At 44.4% G+C, this 22,612-nt stretch overlaps 1 protein-coding gene across 2 annotated transcripts in view; it reads left to right on the top strand.

The window, feature by feature from the left end:
- Positions 1-22,612, top strand: part of SIPA1L3 (signal induced proliferation associated 1 like 3) — a 780,343-nt gene that overhangs the window by 330,983 nt on the left and 426,748 nt on the right. For both annotated transcript variants that reach the window (XM_078660667.1, XM_078660669.1), the window contains exon 5: positions 20,055-20,243. In XM_078660667.1, the coding sequence (XP_078516793.1) occupies positions 20,055-20,243 (189 nt within the window). The remainder of the gene's footprint in view (positions 1-20,054; positions 20,244-22,612) is intronic.

The following is a 22,612-nucleotide window of genomic DNA, read 5'->3' on the forward strand; positions in this document are numbered from 1 at the left end:
TTCACGTGTTGAACGCTGACCTTCCCACAGTTGCATTTATGTTGGATGCAGCGAAGGCATTCGACTCCACTGAATGGAGACTTTATGGTTCACATCCTACAACGTATGAGGTTTACAGGAGTACTTCTTGGCTAGGTGCGCTTATTGTACTCTAATCCTTTGGTGCCTCACCTTTGAGCCATTTCGGATTGAGAGAGGTACTCGGCAGGGTTGCCCTCTCTCTCCGCTACTGTTCGTCATCATGATTGAACCTCTGGCATGTGTAATTTGTCATGGACAGGGAATTTGCCCTAAACATTATACATTGCCCTGTCGGCATATCCCTATATGCCGATGATCTGGTGCTTTTTATTCGAGAACCACAGCGCTTTCTGGCCCCTGTGTTGAGAGAATATATCCACTTCGGGTTATTCTCTGGTCTCACCATCAGTTGAGACAAGTTGGTGATAATACCCTTGACAACAATAACAAACCCCCCTCCCCCTCCCGAGTATGGAATATTCACTGGTACGGTCAACAGAACCAGTTAAGTACCTAGGCGTGTGGGTTCATTGTCACCCAGAAGTTGTGGTAAAGTAAAGTTATGGAAAGGCATGTGTTGCACTGGAGCACCTAGTAGACAGGTGGGTGACATTGCCGTTGTCACAGTGCTATCATAAAGATGATAGTCTTGCCGCGATTTCTATATCTCTTTTGCAACATCCCTATAAAACTGTTAAAACATTTTTTAACACTGTGCGAACCTCACTGCTCCGCTTAATATCGGGTGGCAAACAAGCTAGGGTGGGTTGGAACATACTTGCCTTAGACTATGCCAAAGGAGGATTTTGTGCTCCAGACTTCTATATATACTATCTTTGTGCTCAGGCGCAATACGCATATTATTGGTACCACCCGCACGCCTTTACTCCTCATGTTGCAGTGGAAGACGGCGATGCACACCCGACCCCATTAGCTGGCATACTTACTCACACACACAGAGGCATGCCAAAGACCGAAATCAATTCACTAGACACTACTATTGCTACCTGGCAATCCATCGGTGGACTCGTGGATAAGCTCTCAATATACGCTCCGGCCTTACCGCTAGCACATCATGCTGCACTCTCGGTGACGCAGGAAGTGGACCCGATGCGATCGCTTAAAGAGGTAGGTATTGATAGAATGCAGGACCTCTATCCCGATGGGAGTTTCATTACATCTGAAGGGCTACAATACATTACCAACCCACCGCCATTATTTCAGTTTACTGTGCACAGGTTGAAGATAGCACTTAAACCACACTAAACAACACATCCAGCTGAACCACCTTGTTTGCAGTCTTTGCATCTCCTACTGGTCGCACCCACACGAAGCCAACTAGTTACTAAACTCTATAGAGCGGTGAGGGACGAGAAGGTCAGAGATTCTGACAGAAGCCTTGCCTGCTGGAGTGATAGGCTTACTCCTCCCCTGACACCATCAGAATGGGAGCATATCTGCAGTCTTACCAGCACTCTTACACCCAATGGTAACCTGCGCATTATTCATGTTAAGTATGTCCACCAAATATATCACTCACCTCTTAAGCTATTTAAATGTGGCCTTCGAGACATGAGCAACTGTAAACGATGGTGCCAATCGGATGCTGACTTTTGGCATTTGGCATGGAACAGTATTGGGAAGGAGTGGTGAAATGTATGCAGGATATGGCAGAAATTCCATTGCAATGTACACCGTTGATTTGTTTACTATGTTTTATGCCCCAGATAAAAGGAATATTGAGTAAATTTGTGAGAATTGCTCTACTGCTGGCAAAGCGGCGAGTAGCATTAACATGGGAAAGTACCCTGGCCCCGCGGGTTGATTATTGGGTTGTGGACATGGTATATTGCAAAGAGAACCTAGAATTATATGCAGAGGAGCTTCTGTCGTCCTCCAAGTCCAAGGACATCTGGGAACCACCACGACAATATCTCCTAGCGCAAGCCCAAAGTTGATCCGCTGTTGATGCTGAGTAACATCAATATGTATACGTGACTCTAGCCTTTAGATTCTTGCTAGTGTGTAAGATTGGGCGTTCATGCGTAAGATTATGCTAAGCATGGTCAATCACAACTGTTTTGTTTAATGTTTGTACTGCCTTGTATGGCAGCAATGATGAATAAGTTTATTTTGAAAATCAATAAAAAAAATGTTGTTAAAGATAAGATATATACTCGTTCACCTAGAAAAGGGCACCTGTGTGTACCTACAACAGCAGTATGAAGTAATGTTACAGTTTAAGCATGCCAATCGTTTTACACCATAAATGAATTGTCCAAATAAACATGTTATGTTAGCACCTGCCAACTATATATATATGACAGGGCAGTTGATGAACACATTGCAGCAATCATCACTGTTCAGTTCATTGCGTCGTTTATATGACCCAAATCCATTCATTACCTGGCTCGGAAGGGCTCAGGTGTGTCCCCTTATAAAGAGCACCAGGCCTCACAGAACAGATACCACAGTCCGCAGAATGGATGTGTCTGAGGTCACCGTGACCTGCCACCATCCAGCTTGGCTCAAAGCATAGCACACCTGGCCTTTCTGTTAACTCTGACTAATGGACCAGCATTCAAGTCCTAACCTCACCTCTGCGTGCACCTGGAGGCGTAGGGAGAGTCCTAGTCCCTGCTGTGTAAGGACTTTGTTAAAGGGAAGGTTTTGCCTTACATTTCCATGGTGGCACATCCCTTTACCTCAGTCTAAGGTGCCCTGCTGTCCAGTGAGAGGACAGCAGGGCAGTTTCACCTTAAGGCCTTTCAGCCTCTGGGAATCTCTGCCATCACTGCTCAGTGGGACTATTGAACAGTAAAGTAACTGGGCTGCTTTGAAGTCATTCAGTTAGAAAAAAAGAGACCTCCTGTTGAGTGGTGTTTGAGAAACGAGAGTGAAGGTGGTTGTCATCGTGGACTGTATTTTTAGGTCGAGCATGGGCATTCTGTATTAAGGTATGGGCGTGAAACTCCGCCCATTTTTTCATTGTTTTGTTTCATTGACCATTGTAAACTGTGACTTTTCATTAGTCAATAGGCTTAGGAGTCCCTTCTTAGAACCACCTTTTGCCATTTTGTAACTGCCCATGAGGGCAGCCCCTTTTACGTGTGTTGTTGCTCGGTAGGCTTTAATTACAGCCTCCAAGCAGGGCCGGCGCTAGTCATGGGCAGTATGGGCAGCCGCCCAGGGCCTCGCGCTCGGCTCAAACGCATGGGGCCTCGCTGGGGCCTCGCTTCCACGTGAAAGGCTTCATTAAAGTCAGGCCCCCCCTCCCCTTTTTACATTTTGCTAGTGAGGTGCCTAAACGTGAGCAGTTATAAAGGCGTGGTGTCAGTCCTGGGATCACGGGCATGGAGGGATGGAAAGAATGACCAGGGGTCTTGGAACAGCAGGGAAGACTATTGTGTGTGAGCAGGTCAAGGGCCAGGCTGTGCTCTGTTGAAAAGGTGCCATTTGCGTTTCCAAGCAACAAATGGCCCTTTTGTTTTCAGGATCGGCTGAACTGTAATAGGTGCGGAGAGGCGGCGCAGTAGAAGAGGGAGAAGCCGTGGCTGGGCAAAGTTTATAGTAAAAGCACCACACCTCTTTTAAGCCCGGGGGAGGTGGCCCCCACTTCCCTGGGCTTCCATGCACTGGATCAGGGCCCAAGTGCGGGGCCCCTATCTCTTGGCCTCACATCCCTTATCCAGCGCAAAGAGGCCCAGGGTAGGAGAGGCCCCTTGTGCCCTGCAGCAATGGATCAGACCTCTAAGCCCAAGTTTGGGGGGCCCTGCCCTGGGACATACAGTCATTATTCAGAACTGTGACACCCAGGGTTGGGCCGCCCCCCCCCGCCCCCCCCCACCCCATCTCCTGAACTTTGTAGCACTAAAGTATGGCTCTGAAGCCCATGGGACAAACGCTTTCTTCTGGGCTTTATGCGCATTGAGCAGCCTAATAGAACTGAAGAACTAGGTTAGAGTCCCAGCGTCTGCTGAACATCCTGTGATTCTGGGCATATCACTATTTCCACACGCCCCTAAAAAATGAAAATATCCTTTTGTAACGTAACTGGCGATCATGTAAAGCTCTCTAATGCCTTAGAGCTGAGTTCACATAATATAAGACTGCAAATATCCTCACGTTCTGGAACTGAGTCATGCCTGACTTTACTGCCACAGTCCATGTAACACAGCAGAGTTTTACATTTGTAGGTGCATTTGCTGTGTGGGCAGTCCAGAGAATTTTCACATGCGCTGGAAATAGGGGTGAGTGGGGTGCTACAGCACCCCCTAAATAACCCTGCTGTTTTCCAAAGGTAAATAAGCAATAAAGATGCTTTTGAATTATTGCTTTTATATTGTCACATTTGTTGTGTGTGTTAACATCTGGGTCTGTGGTGTACCCTGCCCTTTAGGAGATAAGTGGATGGGAGCGTGCGGAGCGAAAGTGTGAAGATAACATATAGCAATAGAGGGGAAATGGGACGACTTCAAACGTGAGACAGTTTGTGTTAGGACGAGAAAGGTGATCAAGAGACAAGATGCTGGAGGGAGGCTGAGAGAGGAAAGCAAAGGGGATACTTGAGAGAAGTAAATAGCAGCAACACACTCTGACTATGGGGAAACAGTGTGCTTAGACCAGGAGGAGGTAAGGAAAAGTGTAAAGAAATAAGATACATGCCGTATAGGAGACAAAGAAGGCTATAGGTGCTGGAAGTAGGAGTGCGGGGGGGGGAGGGGGCAGCTGCAGGACCCCTAACTTTAAAATGCTGGGGCCTTATTTATGAAGGCCTTGCGCTACCGGTGCGTCACTTTTTCCCATTTTAAAAGTGACGCACCGGCGGCGCAAGGCCTTCATAAATAAGGCCCCTGGAGTTTGGAAGGTGAATGAGCAATAAAGATGCCTGTAAATTTCAAAGACAGACATCAAATATCAGGGGATGTGTTCTGACAAATTGCTGCCTATTCTTTTAACATAGAGTTTTCTTTTCTTTGAGTGCAAAGTGAGAGGACTTTACAAATTGATCTATGTGACAATCTTGCTGATGTAAAAGGAAAGGCTATAGGATGTAATTTTTTTCTAATACACATATAATGGTGTCGGGCGAGAACAGGCTGGCTTGGAGATTGGTTGTATGTCACTAAGGGGCCACCTGTTAAATTTCCCTGGTCCATGCAAGATGTCCTACTACATCCCAAGTTTTTATTTTGATTTCTGGTGCTTGTAGTTTTGTTCATGCCATTATAAAGCAAGACAACAAGCCCCAGAAATCAAAGAAAAAACCTGGACTGGAACAGCACTTCATGCAGTGGCACCATTTCAGTTGCCAGGTCTGAAGTATATAGACCTCCGGGCCAGAACAGAGGGGTGGCATGTGCCAAAAATAACTGGGCTGCCACATATCACTACCGGGCAGAGCTTTTTAAATTACCTTTAATATCAGGTTAGCAAACGCAGTTGTCGTCATTAGAGGGGATTGTAACACCCGCTTCTAAGTATTGATCGCAGGGCAGTTTCCTGACATGAAGTCATTGATTTTTAATATCTGACTGTGGAATATATGCTCATGCGCTAGGCTGTGAAGAAAAATCTCTAAATAATGAAAATGATTGTAATCTTTTGACGCCAAGCTGTTCCTTGAGCCTTCCAACTAAACAGTGGAATGTAATGCTGGGCTTTGTTGAATGAGTAGTGTGGGGTTCCGTGGGGCTTTGCATTGAGGCCTACCCCTTTCAACATTTATTTAAGTCCATTGGCAGACATCGTCAAGGAATTTTAGGAGTTGATGGTCTCCTTTGCCGACAACACCCAACTGCCAGTCTCCCTTTACCTGGGAAAAGGTTTGCAACAACTAGTCCCTTTTTTAGAGAAAGTTGCATAATGGATGGCTAACTGCTCACTTAAATTGAAGGGAAACAAAGCCAAGCTGATGATTTTAAGAAACAAGCCAACACCGCAAACAACCCTCGGATGGCCAGAGTGTCTGGGGGCACTACCAATCTCTCCCCCTCCCCATTACGATCTTAGGTATGTGGTTGGATAGCTCCCTATCTATGGAGGCCTAAGTAAAAACGTTTACAGCATCTTGCTTTGGCTTTATCAGAACCCTACGGAAAATCCTAGACCTCCTACCTACACAATCTAGGAGAATAGTGGCCCAAGTGCTGATTCTTTTCCTGCTTGGACTATGGAAATTCCCTGTATATGGGCTCACCCAAATATATCACCAAGAGACTCCAGTTAGCCCAAAGTGTGGCAGCAAGAACTATCCTCAAGCTTCCCAAACATACCTCAGCAAACATTTCACTGGCTTCAAGTGAAGGAAAGGGTAGAATTTAAGACACTTTACTTGGTGCATAGGGGAATCAACTACAATGGACCCTCCTGGTACCTTACAATCCTAGCAGTACCTTAACATCCTCCAATGCTTGATTGCTACAGGTCCAAAGATCAGATTGGGGTGTGTGTATCCTTCTCGCATTTGACCCCTAAGCTCTGGAATGCTATGCCCACTGATCTCAGAAACTAAATGGACCAGATTAAGAAAATGCTTAAAACATGGCTTTGCCCCACTTGCTCTAGACATGTACCGCCTCAGAATCACGCTAGTATACACGGCGATCGACTCACGCAGCACTGGGAAGCCCTCAGGCGGCTAACTACTTTATAAATCTGCATAGAATAAATCTACATAGCATAACTTGAGGAGCACTGTTACAGGGTGGTAGTGAGGGAATTCATAGCGAAGGAGCTCATTGGCGAGGCGACCAACTGACATTGTCGCACCAACGCCCACCAGCACTAACGCCGGCACTGAATGTCCCAAATTAGAGGGGCCTCACATCTTCCCTTTCGCCCAGGGCCCCAAAAGTCCTAGGACCGGCCCTGCCTCCAAGCACTATTTTCTCAAAGACCTTTGTCCTGCCTGCTCTTGCCGGCAGGAAAAGGCCGGACTTGCTCTCACCTAACGCATTTGCAATGCAATAGGTCTCGCATTTGCGAGCGTTCAAGGTATTGGCATTGTAAATGACTATGCCTTTTTATTTATCGGTTTTTAAAAATGCTTGTTCTTACAGTACAGAACGTGCTGCATACTGTAAGCCTGTCTAGGAGGCGCTGCAGGGGGGAGTGGGTCTTGGGTGGCTAAGCAGGATACTTCATTGAAGACTTTGGCAAGAGTTTCAAGAGTTTGCAGGGAGATGGTTGTTAAATATCCCATTTTACAGAGGGTTAAAGTTAAGCGGGGTCTGTAAAAGACTGGAGGTGAGCTGGAAGAGGGCGCGGGTTCCAAGCTCACTGTGGCTGGATTGGCGGCGGTCTGGTTAATGGAGAGCTCTATCACATGATTGAAAGAAACACAGATGGCGTCAGGCGATTTGAGAGAGTCGGAGTGTGCCCTGCAAATATGGGTTTGTACCGATAGATCGCTGTGCCGTGAAGATCACATTCTGACAATGTTCACAACACTTGCAAGGGTGGCTGACCCCCCCCCCCCCCCCCCCCCCCCCCCCCGGTGTCACGCGCGCTCTTACGGCGGCAGAGCTGGAAGGGCAGTTATTCTGCAGGTTAAGGAAAGCCCCGGTGCTATTTGCAACCAATTGACCGGTTGTTACGTGTGGGTCCATCTATTGTTTTAACGTGTCCTCAGAAATACATCTTATGCATGCCGCATGTGTTTTGCTTATTGATCACAAACTCTCCTTTGGGACAATGGATAAGGTCATTTAACTCCTGTCATTTCCCAGCAGTCGTGGGCTGATGCTGGTGGACTGGTTTGCAGTCCGGGCACTGCCTTCTGTACACTGGCATGTCAGTCGATGTGGGGGATGGGCAGACCCCGCTGGAGTGCGCGGTTTTCAGTTGGCCAGTGTCCTCCTGTGAGCGGTGCAGTTGAGCCTGCTGCATTCTGACTGCTCACCAATATGACCGAGGCCCCGACATCGTGACGAATGTGCACTTCCGTCGTTGATCGACGATCTGTAATAGACTGCTGGCTTTAGTTTTCGGAGTGCTGACTGCCAGGCCCCATGAGCCCCACGAGCCCCACCTACGAGAAGGGGGATGAAATGGCTTCGAATTATGTGAACTTTGCCTATCCAGAATGGGAGTGTTTAAGCATGTCGAACTGAAAACCCTGGAAAGGGTCGCCTGCCACAAATCTCTCGCGTGACGCAAAACGACGAGGCCCCTCTATAGAATGAGTTGAGAGGCCCTCGAGACTCCTATCTCGGAGATAATCATATTCCTAAGGGTTAACAACCCCCCTCGTCCCAAGAACCACCCTCCCCTTTCTCCTTGCGCCGCAGGGGCTGCGGGGGCGCACACAATCTGTGGATGATGTTTACGGATAATCTAGGATTTTTCTGAACTGCTGTTTCTATGAAGAAGCTGCACACAAGATTCATGGTTTAAATTCCCTTTGGGGAAAAACGAATCATTTAAGTTTGATGTCTATCCATCCGACTCTTTTAGCCCGCTCACTCTTGTTGGTTGCTTGAAGCCGCAGCCTCAGTTACGTCTATGCAGCAGTAATTTGTCACAATACAGATGGTCCGCAGGTGACTGAAAACATTGGGCATAGACGGGCAATAATTGAAGCAAGCGCACCATCTACTGGATATTCCCGGTACTGCGCTTTGATATGTTCATATATTAATGGATAGGAATGGTAGAACGCGAATCAGCTTAAATGTTTAGTGCGTACTGCAGAGCACACTCAAAGCATCGTCACAGTACTCATTGAGAAATTTGTTGAGTATAGCACCAGGGAAAGACGCAGATTTTCAATGAACTTATTTTGTATCATGATAATTGTGGTTATATTTTTCTGAACATTGTTAGTTACACTAGATGCCGTCGATATACTCCAATCTTCATTTAAAAGCTGAAACGTTTCATTAAGGGAGTAGCCAGAAAATTAAAATACACCCCATGTTCAACCAAAGCGCTGACGACACCAAGCATGCGATGCAAGTGAGCCCGAACCGCCCTAGAAGAGCTGCCTTGTCACTTCCATCCAAACATCTATCTATCATTGTTTACATTTTGTCACCCCTCATTCCAATCTTTCACCATTCTTTCCATCCATTGGCCATTCAGTCCATGTATCCATCCATTCACATATGTTATCTACGCATACATCCATCCACCCACCCATACATCCATACTTTGACGTACCGATCCATTAATACAGCCTTTCAGCCTTCAACTGTAACTTTTGTCCATTCATTCATTCATCCATCCATCATCTAGCCGTCCTCTCAAATCTGCATTTACTTTGCTATGTACTCTGCCATCGTCTATCCTCTTAGATTTCCAGTTACTCTGCCATCCTTGCACTTACCCACCCATCCTTGCAGATCTACTTATTGCATCCTGGTTTTCTGATGTCTCCACCTCTTCTGACTGCAGCTCTGGTTCTTCTCTTGTCTTCTCTGTCACCATTGTCAAACACTGGCTCCCTACCCCTCCATCCATCTCTTAAACCTTCATCTGAGGTCCACTCAGCAAACAAAGTCATCCTTACACGCCATACTGTACTGTTAGTTAATGTGTGACAGTTGGACTTGTGGTTGGATTCATTTTCTCTCTTCCTTACTGAAAAATGGGACATACCTGGATTGTGGCTAGAGTATAATTTAAGACAAGGTGTACGTAGATTGCTTAAGGTAATGTATGCAGGCAATCCACCAGAAGTAAACTTCTTAGATTAAGAGCTAGAAATGCCAGCTATCGGTTGTGGCCCTTACCTATGATTCTACACGACTTTCTTGTTTTTAGTTTTCTTGTCTCTAGTTTCTCATTGCACATACCCTTCCCTGTTACTCTGTTCTCATACCCTTGCATTACCCTCCCAAGTCTTCCCGTCTCTCACTTCCACTGCTATGTTTTCTGTGTGTTTCAGTGAAATTTAGGATCTCTCCACATTGCAGATTTTATCTCCCCAATTTTATAAATCATAACAATTTTCCAAACCAGTGCTCTTCTCTTTAGTACGTTTTCTTTTTGATCAGCTTATTTCATCAAGTGTTTCGCCATTTCATTGTGGTGCACGCAGTTTTTTAGCACATGTGCAATTAAATTGGTGAAATGGCCCTATAAAGCAATAAATAAGCACACCTTCCTAAATTATGTATCTACTGCAAAGCCATTGAAATGCTAGTAATGTCATCTTTGTAAGCATAACGTGTTCTTATCTGTTCCGCAGTGTTAGTGCACCTAATCTGGAGAAATGTGTGTTTGAGGCTGAATGGAGTAGCTATTATTAGAATATAGCTCTTGTTTATAGTTATAGACGCCAACAATGAAATAACAAGCCTATATAGCAACCGCACCTCCCTCCCCCTTGCCCCAATTCAGTCCAAAGGCTGGAAATTTGAAACTACTTGGCATGCAAATCCACTACTCCCGCTGTTTCCAGAGTGATCCCAAGGACCACAATTATTTCAACCACGACTGTGTGAAGCTCACCGCAGTGAAAGGTTTCCACAATGACTTAGTCCACCCAGTCAATATGTGTCCAAAATATGTGTCCAAAATATTCTTTAATCGTCATATAAATATCACAAAAACAGCCAACTCGTTTCGTCCACCACCTGTGGACTTCATCAGGGCTGTGGAACATACAAAAAATATAGTGTATAGTACAATATACATATAACATTGACAATACAACATCTATAAGAACAAAAAATACACAATAGTAAGGGATAATATCGATTTGCCAACGAAATACAAATAACGACAGTATACATGTATAGAGTAAAGGACGAAAGCAGAGGCGTTATTAAATTACAAAACAAAGGTAGAAAGAGACCCTCATTTTATTTAATAGACTTTGAAAAGAATTACAAGGTACCTGTCTATTAGAACCACCCATTAGTGTAAGAAACGTGAGTGTACTCTAGCTTTAGAGTGCGTGTAACATTCAAACCAATCTTTTAGTGTTTTCAGTATGTGAGAATAAAAGACTATGGCCTGATGTAGCCCATAGAACATACTGTAATGAATTTTCGTACTCTCCACTGTAACTAGAATTATCAACGTGAACCCTGTGCTATTCTGGTCGGTAGTGCCTCCTTATATATTCCTTGTCCCTCATAATTCCAGGCCCGGGTGGAATTCCTTATACATTTATTTGAGTCAATACAGCGAAATTGCCTAAAAGTAATCGGATTCTTGATGATCAAAATCCATATTAATAGCCGACCATACTACATCATTACACAATAATATTTTGTCCTGAAATATATAAATTATAAAATCTATTGGCGTTGATGCTAAGAAGCAATCAGATTAAAACAGGGGGATTTTTATTATTGTTGATATTGTCATGTTGTTCCTTGATATATTCATGTAAATTAATTGATTGAATGTGCCCAGCTAGAACGACAGAGTTAGGAGCCGCAGCGTGTGGGTGTGCGGGGGCTGTGTCACTGTAGGGATACAGCGGGACCCTAAGACTTTGCCAGCACCCTGAGAAGTACCGGTCACTTGAGAGAAGAAAGGCTCGGGGCTTGTTGCAGTCGCGCCAGTCCATCAAGGCGGACTCCAAGCCCCAGGATCCTCCAGCAGCACCACCTGGCCCGGAAGCAAGCCGCGCCCACACCTCCCACCCTACAAAACCATACCGGCTTTCCCGCGACGCGGGAGCGCGCGGGAGCTGCACGGGAGAAGCCCGGGACAAGGGCGGGACAGTCTACGGCAGTCGTCGGCAGGAGACGGCAGGGCTGGGCCCTCCCTCTAACGCCCACAACAAACATGGGTAAGCGCAAACATGTACCCAGTGCTGATGCAGGGGGAACAAAACCCAAGGTGGCGAGACAATCAGATTCTATTATATCATATCTAACTACAGCGGTGAGGGCTTTATCCAAAGAAATTGAATCCGCACAACAGGAATTGGGTCTGGCAGTTGCCTCACCTAATACGACCCAATCTGCCCAGGGTCAGGGGATCCCACCGGAACCAGACATTATAGTGCTTAAGCCATCTACAGTGCTAGCCAGAACCCAATTGACTCCTCCGCTGTTGTGCCACCAAGTAAGCCAGATGAACATTTTGCTCCCACAAAAATCACGTCTAAAAAGGGGAAAAAAGGCGAGGGAGATACCGCTGTTAAACATATGGTCATGGACACTTTGAAGGATCATCTAGACCACTTATTTGCCGAGCGGATTGAACCGCTGCTCGTAGGGATTGCAAAGGACATAATAGACACAACGAGCACATGCCTCGAAGGTCTTTTAAAAAAATGTGTAATTATTGACAATCTGGTGAAAAAACTTGTTGGCATTCACCATCCGAAGCCACTAGCTAGCCCGGCCCTAGAGGGCCCCACTTTAAATTCCGCCATATCGCGGCCACCGTTACCGTTACCCATACCAACTGGCCAGGGGCTGTTTGTATCATCTTTGGGGGAGGGTAAGAAGGGCAAGATTCTAAACACCCCGGTTACTAATCAGCCTAGAGTTGAGGCCCCGGAGGTGCATATTGCACCAGTGGCCGTAAAACATGTGGAATGTGTAGCACACTTAACGCTACCCCCTGTAGCCGCCCCTTTTGTGACAGTTTTTATTGGAGTTCCCTGGTTGGTTGAGGGGGAGGTTGAAACAAACGCAGCATTAATCTCGAAGGCTAAAAAATGGTGTGATGAATCCTGTAGCGGGGGGTTAAATATCTCACCGAGGATCATCACAGCCAGAAGGGTGGGTTGGGTGGGGTTTAGACCCAAACGGGTGAAAGGTGATTGTGTAGCTGTGAAATTTGATAGGGCCCATTTGCCAGACAGACTCTTTTGGGACTGCTCTGATATACAAGAAAATGGCCGCCTCAGAGCAGTCCCCTTGTGGTTTTTCTATCCTCCACAGTTAAGAACTCTGTCCACCCGTAGTCCTTATAACATACCTTTGACGGCAGGATGTGTGGGTAATGATTGCCAAGCCGTACCCTATAGACATCGACAAAGTAGACCAACAGCAAATGAGGTAGGCCCAAATATGACACTGACGAACAGATTCACTCCACTCACTGACCTGAACCTCAATGATTGACAACCAGTTCCAACGCAGCCAGGAACAGGTCTTGGCACAAGGGAGGAGGGCACCCCATTTTGTAAATTTACCAGTTGGAACATTGCAGGCTTGAAGGGCAAAAGCGTGGACCCTTCATGGGTCAATTTTATCATCACACACGATGTAATAGCCTTACAAGAAACATGGGATATTTCGCCTGGGGTTTGGTTAGATGGATATTCAAGCTTTGTAACTCCTGCGGTCGCTAGTAGTGCTGGGAGAGCAAAAGGAGGACTTCTGCTCCTATTTTCCTTAGAATTAGCTGGGACATTTAAGCAATTAGAGCCTGGCTCACAAAACCTTTTAATCGTTGAATGGATTGTTTCTCCAAGTTCTACCCTCCTAATAATACATTTTTATAATTCATGGGTGAGGGCGAACGAATCAGACCATATAGTCCTCTTAGAGAATTTTTTAGTTAATTACAGTCAAACTACGCATAACATTTTTGAGCTCATTTTATTGGGCGATTTTAACATTCACAAATGCAATTTACCATGCCTTACAGATCCGGATGAGGGTGTAGGCGCCGTTGATACTCCCCACTTTGAACATTCCAAATCAGGAGAGGCGCTTGAAGCGATGCTAGCCAGTATAAACCTATATGAGCCATTGTACACAGGAGAGGGTGATAGGGTGCCCACATACAAGGGGACAGCGCAGGGGACGATTATAGACTATATTTTCATCTCGGTCGCAATCATCCCAAAGATGATAGGATATAAGACAATTGTCTCACCCCACAGCGATCATAACCCCTTGCTATTAGTGATTCACTGGAGTGACTTACGGCGCAACTTAGTTGGACAAACTAAGGCTTGCGACACTGCGGTGCCGAGTGATCAGGATAGAAGACTTAAGTGGGGTAGAGTAGTTGAGGAAGAATTTATGGCCACCATCCTGCCCAAAATAGAGGACTCAATTGCAACCTGTTTGGCCCAAGGTGCTTCAAACCTATTAATTATACAGGCCTTTGATTCTATCTGTGCCCAGGTCACTACGGTACCTAAACCACGGTTCCCACCAAGGCCCTATAAATGGTTTGATTCCCAGTGCTCACGTATTCATAGATCTTTAAAAAAAAACCTTAAGGGACAATCCGAGAGATAAGGCTTTAATTACTTGTCTGAGGCAGGAATACAAATCAACCCTAAAAAGGAGAAATGCCCTTAAAAACGAGGCCTGGAATAAGCTTCTCAACATAGATGTCCTACGAGATAGTAAAAACTTCTGGGATACCATAAATAACCCGTTTTTTTCCGGGTACTGACAATACTGCCCTTGACTGTGTCATCCCGGATGAGAAATGGATTGACCATTTTCAAGATGTATACAGTAATAAATGTGGTACATCTGTGGTTTGTTCAAGAACAGTTCAGGTCCACCTTGAGGTAGAGTTTGGGGAAGTCAAGGTCTTTAAGGCTATAATGGATTCCTCCACAAATAAGGCGCCAGGGCCGGATGGCTTACCAGTTGATTTTTTTAGATATTTCCCAAAAATTTGGTCACAAGTTTTAACCAGAGTATTTAGAGCCGCAAATGATAATATTTTTCGTAATACATGGGCCACTGCTATCATATTCCCTATTTTTAAGAAGGGCAACCGGGAGGACCCAGGGTGCTATAGACCCATCTCCCTCCTTGACTCTGCGATTAAAATCCTGGGCAGAGTGTTATTGGGTAAATTAAGGGCAAATCTGGAGACTTGTGGGGGACTCGCAAACATACAGTACGGCTTCCGGGTAAAGCGAGGTACCCTGGACCAATGTTCCAATCTGCACCTTCTTGTCTCTAAATATACGGTGGTCGGAGAGGGGTCAGTTTATCTGGCCTTTATGGACCTCTCTTCGGCCTTCGACCTGGTTAACAGGTCCAAGCTATGGTCCCTGCTAGCTGCTAGAAGAGATTGGGATAGAGGCTCCTTTGGTAGGTTTTATGGCCAGTTTACATCAGGACCTGTTTACTAAGGTACGGGTCAATAGGGAGGGGAGATGCACTGATAGTTTCAGGTCAGAGAAAGGGGTGCGACAGGGGTGCTTCCTGGCCCCCCTTCTCTTTACCATTTACATTAATGGATTAGGGAAACATCTTGATTTAGGGGCGGCAGATGTTCCGCGTGTAGGAGGAGCCCTGGTACCGGCCCTCCTGTACGCGGACGACGCAGTACTAATTGCGCTTACTGGCAATAGTTTGCAAGTCCTACTGGATCGTTTTGGCTCATTTATGGAGAGCCTTGATCTGAAAGTAAATGCAACAAAATCGCACACTATGATCATAGGTCGCCAGAGAAGTAAGACTACCCGAGTAACCTTCACTTGTGGGGGTGATGTAGTTTCGAGGGTTCCTGTCTTCCCTTACTTGGGGGTCCTTTTTGATGAGAGGGGTTCTTGGGCCCCCCAGATAAAGGCAAAGAGTGTCTCCTTGGCTCGTTCAACAGCTGCTCTGTTGGGCTTTTCAAAAGATTGGGGCTAAACCAATGGAGGCCTTGGTTAAAGTCTATAATAGTAAGTGTATTCCTATTGCTACGTATGGGTCTGCTCTGTGGGGATACGTCAACCAGGATCGTATTCAGAGAGTTGAAAACGGGCTCATCCGTCAATTTCTATCTGTCCCAAATTCTACCCCTACGTTCTCCATTCATGAGGAACTGGGCCTACCTTATATTACTGACAGACTGAAGCTGGCACCCCCTACTGTTTTGGATTAAAACATGGCTGAACTCTGAGGTGACGCTGAACCATGGTATTCTGATGGATGTGGTATCAAGGGACCACGCCTTGAGAATACCCTGGCTGAGATACCTTAAAACCTCATTTGCCGCGCTAAGTTGACCGGAGATCTATTCAGCCCCATCAAGTATTAGAAAACAGGATATTGGGTGGATTAAACATCACTTCCTTGAAAGGGTACGGTTAGAGAGAGAAGAGAGGGAAGTAACGAAACCGTCAGTAAGAGCTTACCTGATCCTAAGTACCACTCCCTCTCTGGAACCTTATTTGAAAATTGTTACTAATCCCCTTCACAGAGTTTTGCTTATTAAATTTAGGATGAACTTGATCCCCTATACACTTGGTTGTTTTCCTACCTGGGCAAAACCCGAGGACGCTCCACCTTGCAAATGCGATAATTTTTCTACCCAAGACACTCTACATTTTATGTTCTTTTGTGGTCTTTATGCCACCGCTAGGGAGAAATATTTAATACCTATTCTGAAGGATGCAGGCTTTCTTCAGGTTAGGCCAGCATTCATTTTCCTTCAAATGTTGGGCAACACGCACATTATTTTTCGTGTTGTATCTTACCTAACGGCTGCATTTAGATTAAGAAACAAGCCCCAGGGAATGTCTCATTTTAAATGCTGGTCTTGAGTGTTTAATTAAATTACATTTTAATCTAAATTGACTATGAATTGAATTCTGTATGTAAATTGCAACGTGATTTTTATATTGTGCTGTATGTATTGACTTTTATGATTTTAACAAAAATCTAATAAAGCGTATTTTGACTGACAGAGTTAGTGTGAAAATTCAGTTTAACAATTTTTTAGGCCACGTATTAGGGCGAAAATTTGACATCTTATAAAACTATATAAGCAATGTGTTGTTATAGACGGTCTTTCCTAGTTGACCGTGACCTGGTTCACCATAAAGTGGGCACTTTGCATTTGTAGTTATGCGTGCCCGAAACCTATAAATGCAAAAGAAGTAATAATTCAGTCTCTGTTTGCAGCCAAACGCAAAGAGTGGCATCGGTTAAAACGGAAATATATATTGCAGTGGTGTGTAAATATACCGCGTTGAGTATAGTGATGGTGCCGGCAGAAGAACCGGTATCCAAACACATCCGATGCTCTGAATATGCCCCCTCAAAAAGATTCACCTTTAAGAAAGTTTCATACCTTGTGATAACCGAGGACCCGTCCAGTAGGACGAATGGTCCAAAGCGGTCAGGTTCCCAATAATAAAAAAAAAAATTCCTCAAGCGGTTCATACCTTGATAGGCACCGGTTCCCGCTGCGATGATCGGCCCTCTCTCCGTATGAGAGCCGGGCCATTCTATTGGATTCCATATGAGCGTGCGACTTCCTGCGGTAGTCACGTAACGGCCTTTAAAGACACATTACCCAAAATCTAAAGCTCTTGTTTATAGCTGCAGCTTTATTATTTGCTCAAATGTGTGTATGTTAGGATCCTTTGAATGATACTCAAACTCCAATATAGGACAACAAGTCCTGTTCAGGCAATAGTTTTAAATACAGTAGACTGGTTTAACCGTTTACTTTTCTGACATAAGGTGGATTAGCTTTTTGTTTTAAATGAACTAGACTTTTTACTGTAATGATTTTAATTAATTGAACAGTTAATAATTCATCATCATCATCAACTAGACGTATTCTAGGCCAGAACTATACAAAAACCATGCTTATCTAAATACAGGAGTACCCTCACTGCTAATTTCCTGACTACCAAGTGAAGTCAAGACTTTCTGAAACATATTATGTTTCTCTTATAGAGGTTCCTCTGAAGAAGCTAGTGATTGCATTACTGGGGAAGGCGGTGGGAAGATATGATGTGCATTCAAGTGGATTTATAATGATGTTGTTCTTGTGATGCCTTATGTGATGTCAGCAGCCAAGCATTATGGGTAGCAACCACAAATGTTGCATAGTTTAACACCTGACTTTCATAACATCTTTGTACCAGAAATTTATGACTGTTGTTTTTGACATGGCAACACCTATAGTCTCATTAATGATTAGTTACTCCCCTTGATTAATTATGATCATGAAGCCAACACAAAAGAGCCCATTTAACACCCTGAATTGTTAGCTGTTGAACTACCCAGTTTTTGAACTTTTAGTGAGAGTGAGTTTCAGTAACGGAGTCTCACTCACTCTAAAATGTTAGAATGGGTTGGGAGTGCTAGTTGCCAGTGCCTACCATTTAAAACTAGGTCTGCTGCTGTGCAGCTGGGGGGAAGAGTCTGGGTTGGCTGCATATGAACATGTGTTTTCAAGCCTGTGCATTTAAGTGCAGGCTGAGTGAATGGGACTGCCGTCCAGCTCAGCCCAGTATCTGTGCTCAGGTAGCCTCTCGAAGAAGGGGCCCATCAGGGCTTGGTGCTGACCTTTTGTATGCCTTTTAATGTGAGTGGGCATTCACAGTGAAAGTCTGAGTTGGCTAACTGAAGAGGAAAGTGTGTGCTTAACGTAATAAACATTATGGGTGAAATCTGCACCAGCTTACTGTTTTGATTTAGTTAACTCTTTCCGTGCTGATGACGGAACCGCTCCGTCATCAGCCGCGGTGGCGCTGTGCTGATGACGGAGCAGTTCCGACATGGCCCGCCCGACGCGCCTGCGCGGCGCTGATTTGGCGCCTGCGCGCCGCTGATTTCGCGCCTGCGTGGCGCTGATTTCACGCCTGCGCGGCGCTGATTTCGCGCCTGCGCGGCGTGTTCTATTAAGCGGGCGGGGCCATGACGGAACCGCTCCGTCTTGAGCACAGCTCAACCGCGGCTGGTGACGGAGCGGTTCCGTCACCAGCATGGGCCCGCCGCGCGGCCCCCCGCCCCCTTAGCGCTGCGGCGGAATAGCCGCCGCAGCGATGTGGTTAAGCCTAGAAATTAGGGTGTTGTACCAATCTTTGGGTAAATAAGCATCACAGATGCCAACCTGATATTGCTTCCCTTATATCTGCACTCCCTCTGGCACTTTACTTTTCATAACACTTTGAGACAGCGCCCTAGTTAGATTTCTGGTTTTGAATTACCCTGCTGGGACAAAGTAATATCTCCACTGACTAGTCAGAGGGTCATAAGCATTTCCACAGAGGAGAGCCATTTGTCAGGATTAGACCTGGGACTGATGGGGGCAGGGATAAGGATAGAACTGGATCTTCTGTAGGTGGGCCCTAATGCTGTTTTGCAGAATGTACAAAAATAGAATACAATTTCATGCACAGAGTTGGTCACTGTCAACAAAAGTATTTAACTTTACAACAAAGTTAATAATGAAACATTACACATCTTAATGTACTTCATTGAAATGCTTTAGTGACTATAAAAAAGTTAATAGTGAGCAATTACATGTCATAAAGAGTGCCAATGTAAGATGGGTTGATCCGTCAAGATTAATGGTGTTGGCATTGGTGTATTGTGACATATTTCTACACTTGTTAAGCTGAGAAAGCCAGTAGGCCTGCCTTTTGATAACTATATCCTATTATATTGTGCCTAGTATATGTGGTGGTTAATGTGGCTTTGGGGTTAAGGGCTCGCTAAGGGTGTGAACTGTTAGAAGGTTGTTTCAGCAAATATATTACCTCCTGCCGTCATGTATATATGTGTAAATCAAGGAGTAGTGTGTATGTAATGAAGTACTTTTCCTTTTATGAGTAACACACATGACTGGACAGTGATTTATTGGGTGCTTGGGTGTTTGTTGTGTGAGTGGGGCACTTGCCCTCACCACCTCCCTTGAATTGACATTGGACTTTTCCTTGCTACCCTTTGTTCCCAGTAAACGGAAGGCTGCAGACTTATTACTTGTGAAGGACCCACATCTTTCTCTACTAATAAGAAACTTTTACAATTGCCTAATACTCTTATGTCTTCAATATCTTTTTGAAACTGTAGTGGTTATTTAGTCCGCCGTATGAGTGAAAGGCCTTGTGAGTTAAAAACTGTCCTCTTGAGTGTCTTCCTGGTTTGTGGGAATTCATCAGTAAATGTTTACAGTGTTTTTTGTAAACCACAGTTACTGTAATAGTCCTTCCGTAATATATAAGTAGCCACCAACATTTTAAGCACAGGGGTTCTGCTGTCAAATGTCTTAGTTTTAAACCATAATTTGTTCCTTGTGCAATTACATAACAACATGCTAATTTGAATGGAAGCATTAGTTCTTGTTTTACACTTCTATATTTCTGTGCAGATATATATATGTAATATTGGTATCTTACTTTTTTTCTGTAGCTTATAACTCTTAGAGGATGTATCCTGGAAGATGCTGTTCCAACAACAGCAAAGCATGGAACTGTAAGAGGGATCCCCTTGAAAGATGTTTTGGAATATGTGTTACCTGAATTAAATAACCACTGCTTACGACTTGCTTTGAATACACCGAAAGTAACAGAGCAACTACTGAAGCTTGATGAGCAAAGAGTAAGTCCTGTGTATGTCTCCATGTATAATTTTCTTTGCACCCAGCAATCTTAATTTAGTCGTCAAAATCACCTTTTCCTATAAAACTGCGATCAAATAAATGTTTCATTATGCACATTTCTGAAACCTACCGTGAACACAAATGGTGTTGGGGTAGTTCTTGCCTTGTGAATTTGACTGTTCTGTTTCCTTCATTTGCTTATTAAATGATGAAAGAACACCCAAAGTAGAGTCTTGATCCTCTTCCACTAAAGATGTGCAGAGTTCCTCTTCTCTTTCCAAGGCTATTTCTAGGCCTTACAGGTCTTGGCGAGGCATAGTCGTTTCACTCTTAAAAAGGACTACCACCAACTGAATTACTTCTTGCTTGTCTGTCAGTTGAATTTATTGATGCTTGATTCTTACCGGGATATATTTAATAGAGTCCGTCCACTTGTTTCATCCTTGTGCTTATTGTTTATTATAAGCCATTCCAATACATATTGTTCTACCTCTCTTCTTCTTCTGCTGGAGTTGCCTCACCTCTAGTGTAATACGTTGGTAACGAATTTTAGAATTTGTTAGTTTACATGATGGGCAGCTGTAGTCGTTTTTTTTCACCGTATAACTTTTTCTTCTAATTTCAGCTTCTGACCCATATGAGCATCTTAGAAAAATCAGCTCAGGTGTCATTGTCTGGTTTGGTCATATGAGATCAGGATTCAGTCTGCACATTTTATATCAATAAAAGGAACCATATTGCTGTAGATGTAAATTGTCCTTTATTGTTTAACCCCTCCCATGCTGGTAACGAACCCCAGCCGTCACGCCCCGCGGTGGGCGTGTGCTGATGACGGCTGGGGTTCGTCACGGCCCCGCCCTGTTCGTTTGTTTACCGCACAGGGGAAAAATCGCGGCCGCAGCGAAGGGGTTAAATTGCTAATACATTTTATAACTAGAATGTTTCTGCGGTTAATGAGTCAAACGCATCTTGCTGTTTTAAAAAAAAAAAAAAGTAAATGTAAATATCTGCTGGGTGAAGTTTGCGTATGAAGTCCCAGATCTGTTGCTAGTTAACAAAAAATGCTGTTAAGAATGTTGCATATACATTGAAGCTCTTTAAATTAGCATAAGATGCCATTACTAAAGAACTATCACCAACACTCTAAAGAAGTTCTACACCACTGAACTGTGTCTATTCTTTTAAAATCTTAAGAAGAGGGATTTTGAAATCTCAAAAGTCCTCAGCCAGTTAAGCCAGGTATGAATACAAACTGCAAAAGTTTTAAAACTGTTTTTTTAAAAGTGCGATTGTTCAATGAAGAATAGATTATCTTTTCATGGAAGTTGCTTTTGGAATAGTTTTCCTAATGACCACCCTTCATTCTGCGAGCCCAAAACAAATGCTATACGATTTCCTAGGGTGACCAAATAATATTTAGAAACCCGATTTATAGGAGATTACATTTGCTGAAAAAAATATTGCTACCAGCAAAATGGTAGGTCTGAAGTAGAGGGATGTAGCTACAATTATTTTTATTATTCCATAGAGTCTAGGTGGTTACCTACGCCATCTCTTTATGTAGTAAACCATTTGTGCAGCAGTCAGTTATTGTCTTTATAGAAAATATTTTAATATATTTGTCATGAGCCTTCTTTTCCCTGGGCACACACTTTCTTGTTCTTTTTTGTCTGTAATCTTGGTTGCACTCTCTTTCTCTGTTGCTGGCTCTTAACGAGTGTAGGTTTGTCCCCAAGTCCATTACGCTGTTAGCAAATGGTCTGTGGATTTTATTTTATCCTTGCGGGCAACACAGCATCCTTCCCGATCATCGTACAGGAGGCAGAAAGCAAACATAGTCTTCTTATTTTACAGTTGGTCAATCTTCAGCCTCACTCAACAGATTATCTGAATAGTCTTGCAGTACTCTGAGCCCTCCTCCTTAGTCAGCATGGCTTGCACTGCAGACCTTTCTTGAATTTAGTGAAGGTCAACTTATATAAGGTTAAGCGTGGTTTAATTTACAAAGACTGCCTAGTTGTGTGATGCTACCTCAGTAACAGTTTTTGGGGATGTTTGATATAGCTTCACAACACGAGGGTGAGGACTTACAGCATCTACTGCATCAAGTGCAGCTGGCAGATGCTGGAAGGTGCTGATGCAGAGTCTGACACTGCTCTTTGGTTGTCCTCAGAGATTGTTTTAATGCACAATTGGAAGGGCACCCTGAGAAAGACTGGGGTAAAATACCATTGTAAGTTCAGACCTCAAGACATGTCTGGTGCTGTGTTCCAGCAGTAAGTTAACTTTGTGCGATAGCACATTTCCTTCTCTTCTAGCAATATTTAGAAAATGGTTTTGGAACCACCTTTTGGTGATTCAATCCTTT

Source organism: Lissotriton helveticus, chromosome 9 (genome assembly GCF_964261635.1).
Source record: "Lissotriton helveticus chromosome 9, aLisHel1.1, whole genome shotgun sequence".
NCBI classification, from domain to species: domain Eukaryota; kingdom Metazoa; phylum Chordata; class Amphibia; order Caudata; family Salamandridae; genus Lissotriton; species Lissotriton helveticus.